This window comes from Rhinoderma darwinii, chromosome 6 (assembly GCF_050947455.1).
Source record: "Rhinoderma darwinii isolate aRhiDar2 chromosome 6, aRhiDar2.hap1, whole genome shotgun sequence".
NCBI classification, from domain to species: Eukaryota; Metazoa; Chordata; class Amphibia; order Anura; family Rhinodermatidae; genus Rhinoderma; species Rhinoderma darwinii.
In genome coordinates, this window is record NC_134692.1 from 14,699,926 (window position 1) to 14,716,977 (window position 17,052).

The window sequence follows — 17,052 nt, forward strand, 5'->3', positions numbered from 1 at the left end:
ATATATCTTAGATAGCTAAATGCCCTTTTTGCCGACAGCTATTCCTCCCAACACCCCATACACATGCGCTCTCAATGTGAAGAGGGGAATATGTCATCGTCAGGCACCTATGGCTGTAGCTTATTTCACGTGTGAACAAAGGATTGGGCATATTAAAATCTAACATGCCCGATCCTTCTTTCCCCCAACAGTCGGGAGACATCCATACACATTAGATGGTTGGCCGGTATAGGTATACACTGCATAACAACCACAGCTGTAAGACAATTTGTTCATAGCAACCAGTCTGGCTCAGATCACTTAGGTCAAGACAGAACCGCCACCCACTGAGGGACGACAGGGGGCAAGGAGGCTTGGAGGGACCTAAACGTGGCATTTCTAGATCTTGCTGCAATGTTCACGATATATTTTTATCCTTTTAGGTGGAGAACATTCTTAACACTTTTGTGACCAGATGTCATTGAGTATTGATGATCCCGTGTACAGCATCTTATGTCACCAAAGTGGCACAAAACAACATATCTCCATCCTAGAGCTCGTGTGTGGCACCTCTACAATGGTGCGAAACACTTGCTGTGTCAGGACCTCAGTTCATATATGAAAATCCAAAAATAGGCAGATGTTGCCTCTGGTCGGATTCATAGCCAGGCCGCCACTGCTAAAAACCTGTATGGGCGTGGAATTTGTAGAGTTTTTATGGGCCAGGTACACAATTGGTACACATTTCTTCAAGGCTTTAGACTGGGGTACCTTGGATCAACCAGGTGAAAAAGTGCCACAGCTACACAGAGCATCTACATGTCCACCAGATTACACAATAAGATTGATAGACACCAGCAGCGAGTAATCTGCTCCATAGTCCGTTCCAGATGGAGTCATCTTTTGATGGAATTTAGAAACCCTGTTGTGGCTGGGCGCCATTATCATGTCAGGACGGGGTCCTGCCAGAGGATCCTCTTGCACTTAGGTGGTCTCGTCTGATCATATACATTGTATACAGGTTGGCAACCGGTTCCTTTTTCCCAAACAGTTGATAAAAGATTAGATTTTTTTTAATTGCCTGTTCATGTTGTTTTAATGGAGTCAGGTAGTGAGTAACCTGGGGTGCGGTGTCTAAGGGAGTCCTTGTCTTCATAACACCCTCAGGGATGTATGGTCTTTGCTGCAGGGTATTCCCCTGGTTGCAATCTTTAGAATAGTCTCCAAATCTATGGTTATTGCATTACAGGTACCCGCAGATGACGATGTGTAGCCAGAGGTCAGATGACAGCAGTACCAGAGAGAAGACGAGAAAGTCCCAATTGTAGCGGCATCAGAGGTCAGCATGCGAAACGCCACAACAAGCGAGAGATTGGGGTTTGATAAGTGATTTCATTGACTGAAGTCTTTCATCGCGGACATATCTTATCAAGCTCGATTTGCTCTTTGATCCCAGTTAAAAAGTCCATATTTAGTATTTATTACTTTCTGCTAATTGGCAGATCTGTATCTGACCGCTTCATCTACAGAGCACAATGAGATAGCAAAATCCCAACTTTAAAACAATGTTTAGGATTTATTGGAATAATGGCAAAAGCGATTTTTTCAATAACTTTGTCCTCAAAAAAGAAATGTAAATAATTTATATAGTAAAACATAATGAAATAAATCAACACATTGGGGCAGGTTTATTAATACTGGGCTGAAGATAGATAACCTAAAGCGAGATCTGTAAGGCTGAAGATGTGCAGAATTGTTCAATGACGCGCACGCTGTTGGATTGATTTGGCGGATCTTAGACTCCTCTCCCTCCTTTACATCACCTATTGGGTGGTATACCAGACCAGCAACACGTGCACGCCAGTGATTCAGCTGGCGAATGCCACGACTTGACAAATCCAAGACCATATTCTAAGTACTTCACCTGACGTGGTGAGCAGGTCGCAAGTCAATGTTCTTTCTGCCACACGCATTTAGCCCACAATATATGCGCCCAAAAAATAGGGACATGAAAAACCGTAACAAAGGCGCAAAGACCATAATAAACCTGCCCCATCATATATATTTTGTAGGGGTATTTTGGGAGTGATCTGCAGCGCCACCTTATGGTAGAACAAGATGGTCATTGTGATATTGATAAGAAATCTGCAGCGCCACCTTATGGTAGAATAAGATGGTCATTGTTATATTGATGGGAGATCTGCAGCGCCACCTGTTACAGAGATTATTATTCCATCGCCACTTTGTGGTAGAACAAGGTTACTTTTTCTTTGATGGGAAATACGGGGTGCCACCTTGTGGTAGAATGAGGTGGTTACTCTTTCATTGATGGGAGATCTGGGGAGTCCCTTGTAGTAGAATGATGGTTATTTTTTACTTGATAGGAAATCTGCATTGCCCTTTGTACTAGACTAAGGTGGTTTTCAATGAAAGAATTCAATGGCAATTTATGGCAGATAGAGAAAACTATATCTCAATCATTGGGAACTTTGCAGCACCACCTTGTGGTGACCCCACAAATACACAAATGACTGCCTTTATTCAATCCAGGTAGAATGTAGATCGGGGGAAAACACGTTTTTAAAGGGGGTTTCCAAGTGCGTTGGTGTCCACAACGGGCATGCTGGGAGGGGTAGTTACGCAACAGCTGGACAGATACAGGTTAAAGACACCTGATCTACATATTTAGTATCCATCTGAAGACATTTCTTTCTGACGCCCTTTTGCCACATCTTACAGCTACTTCACCACCTATAAGTTGTTATGCAATCATAATACACTACAGGATCAGGACGTCCACATAAATGCTTATTGGCTGCATTGGAAACGAGGCATCTGTGGGCACCAGCATCTGCATTTTGGTGGCGTGGCTTAATTTGTCGCAAGGTCAGACCGGAGTAAAATGTCACATGTAATAAATATATTTTATTTTAGTCATTTGTGCATGTACAACACTTGCGACACATTCTTATACTCTCATACTTGCCTCTGGAAATAAGAGAAATCTCCCAGAGTTCAGGCAGTGCAGGAAAGTCTCCCACAAAGGCTACAAGTAGCTGTTACTAGGGGGAGCCTGTGGTATACTTACTTATATTGTTCCCATGGAATTCAGTGGGAGCTGTATACATCTATATGCAGAGAGCTCCCCCTTGTGGTGGCTGCAGACAGAATTGTATTAGCTATGTCTGTGTGAATAGAAACACTACCCTGGCATAGTTTATAAGGGGGCACTCTGCTGGGGGTAATGTTTATTGGGGTCATTCTGCTGGTAGTATAGTTTATTAGGAGCGCTTTGCTGGTACTACTCTAATGGGCAAATCCGTTGATACTTTGTGGGGCACTTTGCCGGCAGTATTGTTTATGGGGCAATCTGTTGGCACTGTTTATTGGGGCACTTTCGCTGTTATGGGGTGTAGCCTATACTTGTGGATGCGGTTTCTTTAAGAAAAAAAATAAAATCCTAGCACATACATTTTTTTTATAGTTTATTTAGCTCCAGTTCATTCATGTTGATGTTTTATCTGATTCTATGCTCACAACTAAAATAATTCTTCTCTTTTTACGTCCTTACGAAGTTTACGGTTTAAGAACGAAAGCAAAATGACGGCCAAGACGGCAACAAGTAAGAAAGCAAATTCTACATATAAAGCGATCATGGCATCCGAGGTGGATATTTCCAGTCCGAGAAAGTCGACAACTGGCGATTCCTTCTCTTCCGGGGGTCCTGTGGTGTGACTGCTGACGCTGGCTGTAGGTCCGGTAGTTGTACCTGCTGGAAGGAAAGGAATTCTGGCTAAATTTCTGGTCTCCGGTTATTTACATGTAATACTGGTGCTCGAATATGAAAAAGAATTTAAATTCTGGCCCACCAGAATACATGGGGATCCTCCAGTGGGTCCAAACACTGACATGGAGTTGACTTTGGAGCCAATCACTTACCACTAGGGTCTGTTTCTTATGGGTTGATCACAAATAACCTATTAGACATTATTGACGATGTGTCCGGTGTGTACAATGATAACAACATAGATTACAATACGATTATAAGTGGACGTTCACATGTTCTGTATTGGTTGAGAATGGGCGCTCAGTCATTTCCTCTGGTGGGCCAAAGGAAGCCCAGTCCAACACTGACTGTGACTTTTGCATTTAAGTTTAAATCTACATAAAATGTTGAGAAATTTTGCAAGTAATTTGCTTCCTGCATCATGTGTATCTTATAGAATTCCTATTCAAAGCTGAATTTAACATTCTGTTGGTTGCCCTTGGAAACAGACAATTCAGCTCCACCCCTCGGTCAGATGTATGACCTAACAGATTGGCTCTAAGGGTATGTGCATGCGTAGTGTTGCGTATTTTGGGGGGTTTACGCCTCTAAAAACGGCTGAAAAAAACAGAAGCAGAACGCCTACAAACATCTGATCATTGATTTCAATGGGAAATACGCCGTTCTATTCCAACGGGGCGTTTTTTTACGCCTTGTTTTCCAAAAACGGCACTTTAAAAAACGCCTGCGGAAAAGAAGTGCATGTCACTTCTTGGGACATTTTTGGAGCCATTTTTCATTGACTCTATAGAAAAACAGCTTCAAAAACGGCCGTAAAAAACACAGCGAAAAACAGGAGTTTGATTAAAAAACGTCTGAAAATCAGGAGCTGTTTTCCCTTGAAAACAGCTCTGTATTTTCAGACGTTTTTGGTTAAGCGTGTGAACATACCCTGACAACAGAGCTGCCAAAATGCACAGCTCTCTGGTAACAGGAAACAAGCAGAATTTTGAATTCAGCTCTGGATGTTGCTGGCATTATTGGTGTATAGTATACTTGGTGGATGTGACATTATGGCTCAAGGACCCACATTAACCTGGAGACAGTCCTGCTGCTCACCATAAAAAATGTCTAAAACTTCTATGTATGGACCCCTGCCCCATCTATGCCCTGCCTTCAACCCAATGTCTCTTCCCTCTTGATTTAATTGGGTAAAAACATGTTTCTCCATGTTAAAAAATAATTCTGACTCAAAAATATTATTGATGATCTTCTAAACTTACCTTCAGGTTCCGGATCTAGACAAGGATGAGACCCGTTACGTGGATCGGGGAAGCCATTGCACTGAACCACAGATCTGTAATATTTCACAGATTCTTTAGGGAGACGAGGCAGATTTGGGTCAGAGAAGTTGGTGTAATACAAACCAAAACGTTCAGTGTACCCTGTCGCCCACTCAAAATTATCCATTAAACTCCAGGCTGAGTATCCGCGGAGGTCAACACCATCGTACTTTACAGCTGCGGAACAGAACAGTCAGAGACACAGATATTAGACAAGTGGAAATGGTGATCAGAAGCGGCTTTCTAAATCCGGGAGCATTAGAATTATCACCGTTGATTCCCCCAGTGACACGATATAGTTAGGTTTTATACTCGGTAGTTATATTCTTGTACATAGAGGGCTGTATTATAGTAGTTATATTCTTGTATATAGGGAGCAGTATTATAGTAGTTATATTCTTGTATATAGGGAGCAGTATTATAGTAGTTATATTCTTGTATATAGGAGAAGTATTATAGTAGTTATATTCTTGTATATAGGGTGCAGTATTATAGTAGTTATATTCTTGTATATAGAAGGCAGTATTATAGTAGTTATATTCTTGTATATAGGGGGCAGTATTATAGTAGTTATATTCTTGTATATAGGGGCAGTATTATAGTAGTTATATTCTTGTATATAGGGGCAGTATTATAGTAGTTATATTCTTGTATGTAGGGGGCAGTATTATAGTAGTTATATTCTTGTATATAGGGTGCAGTATTATAGTAGTTATATTCTTGTATATAGAAGGCAGTATTATAGTAGTTATATTTTTGTACATAGGGGCAGTATTATAGTAGTTATATTCTTGTATATAGGGGGCAGTATTATAGTAGTTATATTCTTGTATATAGGGGCAGTATTATAGTAGTTATATTCTTGTATATAGGGGCAGTATTATAGTAGTTATATTCTTGTATATAGGGGGCAGTATTATAGTAGTTATATTCTTGTACATAGGGGCAGTATTATAGTAGTTATATTCTTGTACATATGGGGCAGTATTATAGTAGTTATATTCTTGTATATAGGAGAAGTATTATAGTAGTTATATTCTTGTATATAGGAGGCAGTATTATAGTAGTTATATTATTGTATATAGGGGGCAGTATTATAGTAGTTATATTCTTGTATATAGGGGCAGTATTATAGTAGTTATATTCTTGTATATAGGAGGAAGTATTATAGTAGTTATATTCTTGTATATAGGAGGCAGTATTATAGTAGTTATATTCTTGTACATAGGGGCAGTATTATAGTAGTTATATTCTTGTATATAGGGGCAGTATTATAGTAGTTATATTCTTGTATATAGGGGGCAGTATTATAGTAGTTATATTCTTGTACATATGGGGCAGTATTATAGTAGTTATATTCTTGTATATAGGAGGCAGTATTATAGTAGTTATATTCTTGTACATATGGGGCAGTATTATAGTAGTTATATTCTTGTATATAGGAGGCAGTATTATAGTAGTTATATTCTTGTATATAGGAGAAGTATTATAGTAGTTATATTCTTGTATATAGGAGGCAGTATTATAGTAGTTATATTCTTGTATATAGGGGGCAGTATTATAGTAGTTATATTCTTGTATATAGGGGCAGTATTATAGTAGTTATATTCTTGTATATAGGAGGAAGTATTATAGTAGTTATATTCTTGTATATAGGAGGCAGTATTATAGTAGTTATATTCTTGTACATAGGGGCAGTATTATAGTAGTTATATTCTTGTATATAGGGGCAGTATTATAGTAGTTATATTCTTGTATATAGGGGGCAGTATTATAGTAGTTATATTCTTGTACATATGGGGCAGTATTATAGTAGTTATATTCTTGTATATAGGAGCAGTATTATAGTAGTTATAGTCTCGCATATAGGAGCAGTATTATAGTAGTTATATTCTTGTATATAGGGGCAGTATTATAGTAGTTATATTCTTGTATATAGGGGCAGTATTATAGTAGTTATATTCTTGTACATATGGGGCAGTATTATAGTAGTTATACTCTTGTATATAGGGGCAGTGTTATAGTGATTAAACCCATGTTCAGCAAGTATAAAGAAAGAGAAGTTGTGTGTGCAATTGCTTAATAGTTGGGAGACAAGAGTTACCTGTTAAATACAATTAAGATACAAGGTAATAGTGAGAATGTATAGTAGATGTAATTATATAATGACCTACAGGAAGGGGTCATTAGTCCAAAATAAATCAGTAAATTCGCTGTGTTTAGGCCTCCTTGTATGTACAGAGCTGTAAGTATTTGCCTATGTTGCCTTGGGAGTTATCTATTTATGACTTACAAATGAAGATTGGATTTGGTTGTCAGATGTGGATTGCAGATATTTCCTACTTGCATTGTAAATATTTCCATACCTTTAAGTGCCTCATTTACATAATACTTATAATAATGCGTTCTCCATTCATCATTTAGATTCGTCCCACGCTCAGATATCCCGTTTTCTGTGATATATATGGGAGGGTTGTTGAACTCTTCCTTTATCCAGTGTAATAACCTTCTCAGGCCAAAAGGCGTCACTCTTAACCATATACTACCAGACCCAAGCCAGGTTCGGTCGCTTAGTAAATAAACCTCCCTGTAATAATGTACAGAAAATACATCAAATCTCCAATTGTTGTTGTTGTTAAAATGTTAGTCTGTCTGTCAACCCTTACCTGTCCCCTTGATAGGCCTGATACTCTAGTGCATAGATAGCTCGTCCAACCAGAACTGAAGTGTAGTGGTTCAGGCCAAAGAAGTCGTACGTCCCTTTTATTCTTAGCTTCTCACTTTCAGTAAACTCTGGGAGCCTGGAGATAAAAAAACATAGACATTACTATGCACAAAGAGTAAAATCAGTTTTTTTGCAATATACATTAACAGCTGTAGTACCAGACTGCCCTGCAGGCCACACATTCAAGCCAAAAACATTTATTAAATCCACTCTTTCCTCAAACGCAACAAAATTAATTTTACATGCCGTCATTGTATCCCGCTTAGAACACCGCAACATCTTCCTCCGTGGTCTTACCTCTAACACTTTTGTAACCCATCAATCCATCCTCAAATCCGCTGCCTGGTTAATCCACCTCTAACCTCAATTCTCTACCTATCCTCTCTGCCAGTCTCTTCACTCGCTATCCACTGCCCAGCGAATACATCTAAAAATACTGACGATGATATACAAGGCAGTCAATAACCTTTCCCATCCATACCTGTCCCCTCCATACTCCGTACCATCTCTGCCGTAATATCCCATTTCATAGCAGTGGTGTATTCTACTTCTGGATGGTTCTCTCTTAAAATATTATCCAACCATAAGACCATAAAAATAATAAAGATTATAATGATAACGTATATTTTGTCGAGGCTTTCTATCGTTGCCGGTGTAACGTCGGGTTTCTCGAGTGGTTCCTCTTTGAGAAAATACAATCGCAGGTCAAGTTTGAACAGTTTTATTTTACTGAATGCAACTTCAGGTACAGTGGCACATATCGTTATAACTCTTTATGAGGCACAATAAGCCTAGTGGTTACAACTCTCCTAGAGGCACAAAATCTTGGTGGTTATACAGTAACACATAAAGTGGCACAATACCTTAAACATTGCACAATACTTACTGGTGGAAACACTTCACCCACCAGGAATATCTTCTTTACAGGACCCTACTTGTCACCAAGAGACCAGACCCAGACTTTGTTATTTCACACAGCCTCACAACTTTTCCACAAGTTTCCTGCATTTTTGTAGAACGTCTGTCTCTCTCTTCTTGGTCTGAGGTCTGTATAGAGGGGTAATTAGTCTATGTATAAATGGGTCTGTATTAAAGCGGTCCAGTCTGGAGTCTGTCTTAAGGAGGTCCGTATAAAGGGGGTCTGGTCTGGTGTTTGTGTTGAGGTCTGGGGTCTGCATTAAGGGAGACAATTTTTTTTAGAGGTTCTGTTCTGTGGTCTATTTAGGGGGCTGCAAGGGGTCTATTAAGTGGGTCTGGGGTCCTCTATTTTTTAAGGGCTCTGGGTGTCTATATTTATTTAGGGATCTAGAATCTGAATTTGTTTGTGTTTTTATAGAGGCTGGGGATGGCTGCAGAAGCAAGGGGCCAAAGATGTCTGAGCAGGAATCTCGGTAGTCGCCAGGAGAAGTCGCCAGGACGGTTTTGGCCGGATGGAGAAGAAAAGGAAAGAGAACGGCTCCCATCAGAGAAGACATCACCTGTGAGTCACTGAATTTATAAAGGAGCTGTCACCTCTCCTGATATGTCTGTTATAGTAAATTCTTGACAACTGAGTATTTCCATTCCCCTTGTCAAGAGGATGTGTTCCGTCAGCAATGATTGAAAACTGTCAGACAGGTGTCCTGTGACTCTGAACAAAATGTTTCCGCTACCGTCAGATGCCCAACCCTCCAACCCTTCTGAAAGGAAACTGTATGTGGTGGCTTGCTCGTACCCACTCCTGAAATGGAATTGCTGTCCAAGGTGGGACTACGCTTGACTGCCTATGGAGACTGCATGGCAGATATTTTCAATTAAAGGGGTCTTCCAGTCTTAAGAAATTGATGGCCTATCCTCAGGATAGGCCATCAATATCGATTGGTGTAAGACTCCAATGCCTGGCACCCCCTGCCAATCATCGGTTTTGAACAGTGCGCGGAGTTCGTACTAGCACTACTTCCCCTTCATTTACTTCTGCAGACACTGAAGCGGCGCTTCACAGTATTACAGCCTTCCCCCATTGAAGTGAATGGGAGTACCGCTTACCCTTCGACTGGTCCCCACACACAGGCTAACTACTTCCACAGCCCCAGCAGACAAGCTTAGAGACAAGTTTGCTCTGTTCGTCACCAGATCATGCTCTTCTACTTCACAGACCATCAGCAGCTACGGTCTAGTACCTCCCGCGGTTCACCCACTCTCCCCTAAAGGTGCTATCCTCTTTCCCATATGGACTCTTCTCTGCCCTCTTCCTATCAGCGTCGTGGCGCAGCACATCAGCGCCACCACACTTTGTCTCCCGCCAGGCCCTCCTGAGCCTAGCCAGGCCTCCATACCTCCTTTGTCAAGGACCCCCAGAATCCCCTCATTTATGTGGGGTAGGGCCTGCCATCTAGAGCAAACCTGTAAGACAAAAATACACATATACAGTGCAACACAACATATGTTCACAGTATGAACTAATAAATACCTATACAGTCTCTCAGTAAAACTTTGAAGTCCTCTTAAAACGACAGACAATGTAATAAAAAAAGTATACATAGAGATTCCATAGGCTGTGAATTGGGGGTACTTAGTTCAGCCTCCTGTCACCAAGATACTCACCGGCTTTGGGTCAGCCCGAAAGCAAGGCTCCTCTCTCTCACGTTGCGCTTCATAACCTCCGGATAGTCACCAGTTTTAAAAATAGGATAACCAAACCAGCCACCAAAAAACTGAAAGTAAATGAAAGTAGAAAGTCATTAATACATGATTATTATTATTATTACTACGTGCGACTACACAAAAGCATGTGATTATTTTCCAGCCCATATGTACCTGAATATATCAGCATTGTCAAAATCAAATAAAATGTAAAACAAAAATATGGAACCTTATAAGTAGCAACAATTTTCTGATGCCGTTCTTTTTAAGTATAATGTGATGCAAAACTCTCCTACAGTAATGCAAAATATCCCTGCATGTTTTGAGGTGATCTCTGATGGTCGCAAACTGTGGGACCAGTTTTCTGTTTGTTACCTTCTATGCACAAAAATATAAGTACTATTTTACTCCCTCCCTATGTACAAGAATATAACTACTATAATACTGCCCCTATATACAAGAATATAACTACTATAATACTGCTCCTATATACAAGAATATAACTACTATAATACTGCTCCTATATACAAGAATATAACTACTAGAATACTGCCCCTATATACAAGAATATAACTACTATAATACTGCTCCGTCTATACAAGAATATAACTACTGTAATACTGCTCCTATATACAAGAATATAACTACTATAATACTGCTTCTATATACAAGAATATAACTACTATAATACTGCCCCTATATACAAGAATTTAACTACTATAATACTGCTCCCTATATACAAGAATATAACTACTATAATACTGCCCCTATATACAAGAATAGAACTACTATAATACTGCTCCCTATATACAAGAATATAACTACTATAATACTGCCCCCTATATACAAGAATATAACTACTATAATACTGCCCCTATATACAAGACTATAACTACTATAATACTGCTCCCTATGTACAAGAATATAACTACTATAATACTGCTCCCTATATATAAGAATATAACTACTATAATACTGCTCCCTATATACAAGAATATAACTACTATAATACTGCTCCCTATATACAAGAATATAACTACTATAATACTGCCCCTATATACAAGTATATAACTACTATAATACTGCCCCCTATATACAAGAATATAACTACTATAATACTGCCCCTATATACAAGAATATAACATAACTACTATAATACTGCCCCTATATACAAGAATATAACTACTATATTACTGCCCCCTATATACAAGAATATAACTACTATAATACTGCCTCCTATATACAAGAATATAACTACTATAATACTGCCCCTATGTACAAGAATATAACTACTATAATACTGCCCCCTATATACAAGAATATAACTACTATAATACTGCTCCTATATACAAGAATATAACTACTATAATACTGCCCCCTATATACAAGAATATAACTGCTATAATACCGCTTCTATATACAAGAATGTAACTACTATAATACTGCTCCTATATACAAGAATATAACTACTATAATACTGCCCCCTATATATAAGAATATAACTAATATAATACTGCCCCTATATACAAGAATATAACTACTATAATACTGCCTCTATATACAAGTATATAACTACTATAATACTGCCCCTATATACAAGAATATAACTACTATAATACTGCCCCCTATATACAAGAATATAACTACTATAATACTGCCCCCTATATACAAGAATATAACTACTATAATACTGCCCCCTATATACAAGAATATAACTAGTATAATACTGCTCCTATATACAAGAATATAACTACTATAATACTGCCCCCTATATACAAGAATATAATTTCTGTAATACTGCCCCTATATACAAGAATATAACTACTATAATACTGCCACTATATACAAGAATATAACTACTATAATACTGTCCCATATACAGAAGAATATAACTACTATAATACTGCCTCTATATACAAGAATATAACTACTATAATACTGCCTGCTATGTACAAGAATATAACTACTATAATACTGCCCCTATATACAAGAATATAGCTACTATATTACTGCCCACTATGTACAAGAATATAACTACTATAATACTGCCCCCTATATAGAAAAATATAACTACTATAATACTGCCCCTATATACAAGAATATAACTACTATAATACTGCCCCATATACAGAAGAATATAACTACTATAATACTGCCTCTATATACAAGAATATAACTACTATAATACTGTCCCCTATATACAAGAATATAACTACTATAATACTGCTCCTATATACAAGAATATAACTACTATAATACTGCTCCCTATATACAAGAATATAACTACTATAATACTGCTCCCTATATACAAGAATATAACTACTATAATACTTCTCTAGGGATAAGTCTATGGGCCTAAATGATTAAAAAAATTCAACACCTGACAGAACCATAATCAGGTGTCTAGAAATGAGGTGATACCAGACAGGGTAGCTGAGGAGGAAGTCACTGGCCATGGTGATATTAAACAGAGAGAAAGAACATTACATACAAGTGCAAACCTCTAGAAAATATTTTGCATCAAATGCCTTTACTTATGTGACAACATGTGGTGTAACTCAACAATCTTTATCTTAGCCTATAAGGCTAAGGGTATGTTCACACGAGGGCGTCCGTTACGGCTGAAATTACGGGGATGTTTCAGCCTGAAAACATCCCCGTAATTTCAGCCGTACAGGCATGTGCAGGCGCTTGAACGCCGCGTCCATTACGGCCGTAATTAGCGCTGCTATTCATTGGAGTCAATGAATAACGGCTCCAATTACGGCCAAAGAAGTGACAGGTCACTTCTTTGACGCGGGCGTCTATTTACGCGCCGTCATTTGACAGCGGCGCGTAAATATACGCCTCGTGTGAACAGACAAACGTCTGCCCATTGCTTTCAATGGGCAGATGTTTGTCAGCGCTATTGAGGCGCTATTTTCAGACGTAATTCGGGGCAAAAACGCCCGAATTACGTCCGTAAATAGGCCGTGTGAACATACCCTAACGCTCCAGCCTCCACTCTTGTCTCGTCATTAGTGTAGTGATTGAGACGCCAATCAAAGATCTGCCTAGTCTCAAAAGAAAAATACCAGCGCTGTGTTCTCTGATCATAATGATCACTAGTCAATGGAAATCCAAGAAACATTTCAAGAAGCCTTTTGTGTAGAGTCACCTTTTAAGGCGTTTTACACTTACCATACCTTCAAAACTAGAAAAGGATGATCAGGTCTTCCAGTGTGGGACCAGCATAAGACATGACCCTTGGAGACCCATTTATTTATAGAGAGTTGCATGGCTGTATGTTGGGCAAGTATGGGTCTCTTCATAAAGTTTGACATTGTAGATTATGATATCAAAAATGTATTACCATTATTATACCCGTTACCCAACAATGCTGAAATAACCAAGATATTACAATATTATCCTCAAAACCCCAAACAGATGTTGCATACCATCATGTATCTCCAAGCCGCATCGATGTCTTCTTGTTTATAAGGGTTAATCGGTTCAGCCCAGTCGGAGTTGAGGGTGATGGAGATAAGACCCCCTTGGGAGGCTCTGTATTTATCATTATACAGGTGCCATGCTTCTGCATGGGCTTTAATCAAGTTATGCCCCACCAAGTATACACCAATCCCGGGTGAGTAGATTCCTAGGAGGAAAGTCAAAACTCAGTATTACAATTTCCAACAAATACAACATTTACAGAAAAGGAAGTAAAAGCCACTCAGGGCATTAGAAAGAAAGTAAAAGCCCCTCGGAGCACTAGAAAGGAAGTAAAAGCCCTCAGGGTACTAGAAAATGAGCACCCATGGACTGTTGTGTGAGAGACTACTACCCAGGAAATGGGGGAAAAATAAACATTGGTGGAATTACCCTTTAAGGAAATGTCTCATGTATTTAATTGTGGTTTAATGAATCAGATGTAAATCTGTAGAATAAGAAATATTTGTTTATTAATCTTTTATACATTTTGTAGCTATTTTCTTTTTTAAAACTTCCCTGGGGGTGGCCATATTGGAGGCACACATTTTCTTCCTGTATTGTCTGTATAGACAGTGCAGCAAGAGGTGTGCGCTTTATGGCATCTGCAATTAATGGGGGTTAGTAGTCAGAGAAGTGTCTATAAATTAACGCAATCTCCAAAAAGAAATAAAGTACAGCATCTCACCGCAGAGACCAGAGACTGACAGGAAAACTGCGCACAGAACTCTGTGTGTATAGTGCTGCTATCAAGTACAATTATCAGCAGTACAATTAAGAAGTCTTTATTTCATCCACCCTCTTATGATAGTGAGAGGACTCTGCTTAATCTGTCCCAGTCTACACAGCAAAGCTGAAAATGGAATGTCAGCCTATTGATGGTGCTTCACAAGACAGTTCAAATAAAGATAGTTGAGGTAAAGTTTTTATGAATAGTCTCAAAATAATTTTCGTATATTACATACTCCTTACTACACTATGAATACTGCTCCCTTGCATGAGATTCTATATACATATATGCTTAACTTTTCCAAACCAATCCCTTTTGAATAAGTCTGATTATAGAATATTATTGTGCATTGGATTTCTCTAGTAGGATTATATTAGTGGTATCGCACTGACTGTACTTCAGATAGTCCTAATAATAATAATCTTTTATATAGCGCCAACATATTACACAGCACTTTACAATTTAGAGGGAACATGAACAGACAATATCAGACATTACATAGTGACAAACCTAATTTACAATTCAGACAGGAGGATTCAGGACCCTGCTCGCAAGAGCTTACAATCTATGAGGAAATAAGGTAGACACAAAGTGTAACAGTGTTTGGTCAGTACAATGGTCCGGCCATTTTTATACACATGCGGTGGTAACATAAAGCTGCTTGAGCCGGTCACCAGCCAGTATCCGTGTATGACGGACGTGAAGAGAAGGAGTGTGAGGGAATCTTATTCTGATGACTAATCTAAAAGGAGGGCCATGGAAAGGAGTCAGATTAGGGAATGTTATAGGCCTGTCTAAATAGATGTGTTTTCAGGGCACGTTTAAAACTGTGGATATTGGGAATTAATCTGATTGTCTGGGGTAGCACATTCCAGAGGACGGTGCAGCACGAGAAAAATATTGGAGACGGGAGTGGGAGGTTCGGATTATGGAGGATTTTAATCTAAGGTCGTTGGCAGAATGTAGAGCCCGAGTAGGGTGGTAGACAGAGATGAGGGAGTAGATGTAAGGAGGTGCAGCACTGTGGAGAGCTTTGTGGGTGAGCGTAATAATTTTAAAATTAAATTCTGAAGGGGATGGGCAACCAGTGCAGTGACTGGCACAGGGTAGAGGCGTTGGTGTAGCGGTTGGTCATAAATATGAGCCTGGCTGCTGCATTGAGGATAGATTGGAGAGGGGAGAGTTTAGTGAGGGGAAGACCGACTAGTAATGAGTTACAGTAGTCAAGACGAGAGTGAATCAGAGCAACAATGAGAGTTTTGGCAGTTTCCTCCGTAAGAAAGAGCGGATTCTGGAGATGTTTTTAAGGTGAAAATGACAGGAGCGTGAAAGTGATTGAATGTGAGGAGTAAAGGAAAGATCTGAGTCAAAAATAACCCCGAGACAGCGGGCGTGCTGCTTAGGAGTTATGATAGAGACAGCGGGCGTGCTGCTTAGGAGTTATGATAGACAGCGGGCGTGCTGCTTAGGAGTTATGATAGAGACAGCGGGCGTGCTGCTTAGGAGTTATGATAGAGACAGCGGGCGGCTGCTTAGGAGTTATGATAGTGCCACACACTGAGATAGAGACATCAGGTTTAGGGAGGTTAGTAGATGGTGGGAACACAAGGAGCTCAGTGCTAGAAATATTCAGTTTCAGATAGAGAGAGGACATGATGTTAGAGACAGCGGACAGACAATCACTGGTGTTTTGTATTAGAGCAGGGGTGATGTCACGGGAGGAGGCATATAATTGGGTGTCATCAGGGTAGAGATGGTACTGGAAGCCAAATCTGCTGATGGTTTGTCCAATAGGGGCTGTGTAGAGAGAAAAGAGGAGCGGACCGAGGACTGATCCCTGAGGAACCCCGATAGCAAGGGGAAGAGGAGAAGTGGAACCAGCAAATTACACACTGAACGAGCGGTCAGAGAGATAGGAACAGGTAGGGTACAGTATGAAAAAGGCATATTAGTTCAAACCCCAACACAGCTCTGGTTTTCGTAAGAACTTTCTCAGGGAAATGACTAACATATAATAATTACCTGGTGCAAAGGCTCCTTCTCCATACCCCAGGTTGGCAATGATGTACGGCTCATTCAGAGTGATCCAGAACTTCACCTTGTTACCCAGTCTTTGGAAGAGAACTTCAGCGTAATCCTTAAACCTGTCTACTATTGTCTCATTCTCCCAACCACCGACGTCCTGCAAAGCTTGAGGAAGATCCCAGTGATAAATAGTGACCTGCACAAATGAAAATATGTTAATGAGAACAAACTTATATAACGACTTACATTGGGGATTTCTCCTAATTAACACCTCGGGTGCGGTACCAAATTTCAGGACCATAAGAAATGCATTTATGGTGATTTCATGAAGACCGTGTACAGACATGGCAGAAAAGATCCATATGTGTTACATAAGGATTTTGCTGTGGATAAG

At 39.5% G+C, this 17,052-nt stretch overlaps 1 protein-coding gene across 1 annotated transcript in view; it reads right to left on the reverse strand.

The window, feature by feature from the left end:
• Positions 1 to 3,170: 3,170 nt before the first annotated feature.
• Positions 3,171 to 17,052, reverse strand: part of LOC142655281 (lactase/phlorizin hydrolase-like) — a 31,225-nt gene continuing 17,343 nt past the window's right edge. The window contains 7 exon segments of the mRNA XM_075829225.1: positions 3,171 to 3,751; positions 5,029 to 5,265; positions 7,455 to 7,675; positions 7,755 to 7,889; positions 10,397 to 10,506; positions 13,873 to 14,072; positions 16,656 to 16,854. Coding sequence (XP_075685340.1) covers positions 3,519 to 3,751; positions 5,029 to 5,265; positions 7,455 to 7,675; positions 7,755 to 7,889; positions 10,397 to 10,506; positions 13,873 to 14,072; positions 16,656 to 16,854 — 1,335 coding nt within the window. The 3' untranslated portion in view covers positions 3,171 to 3,518.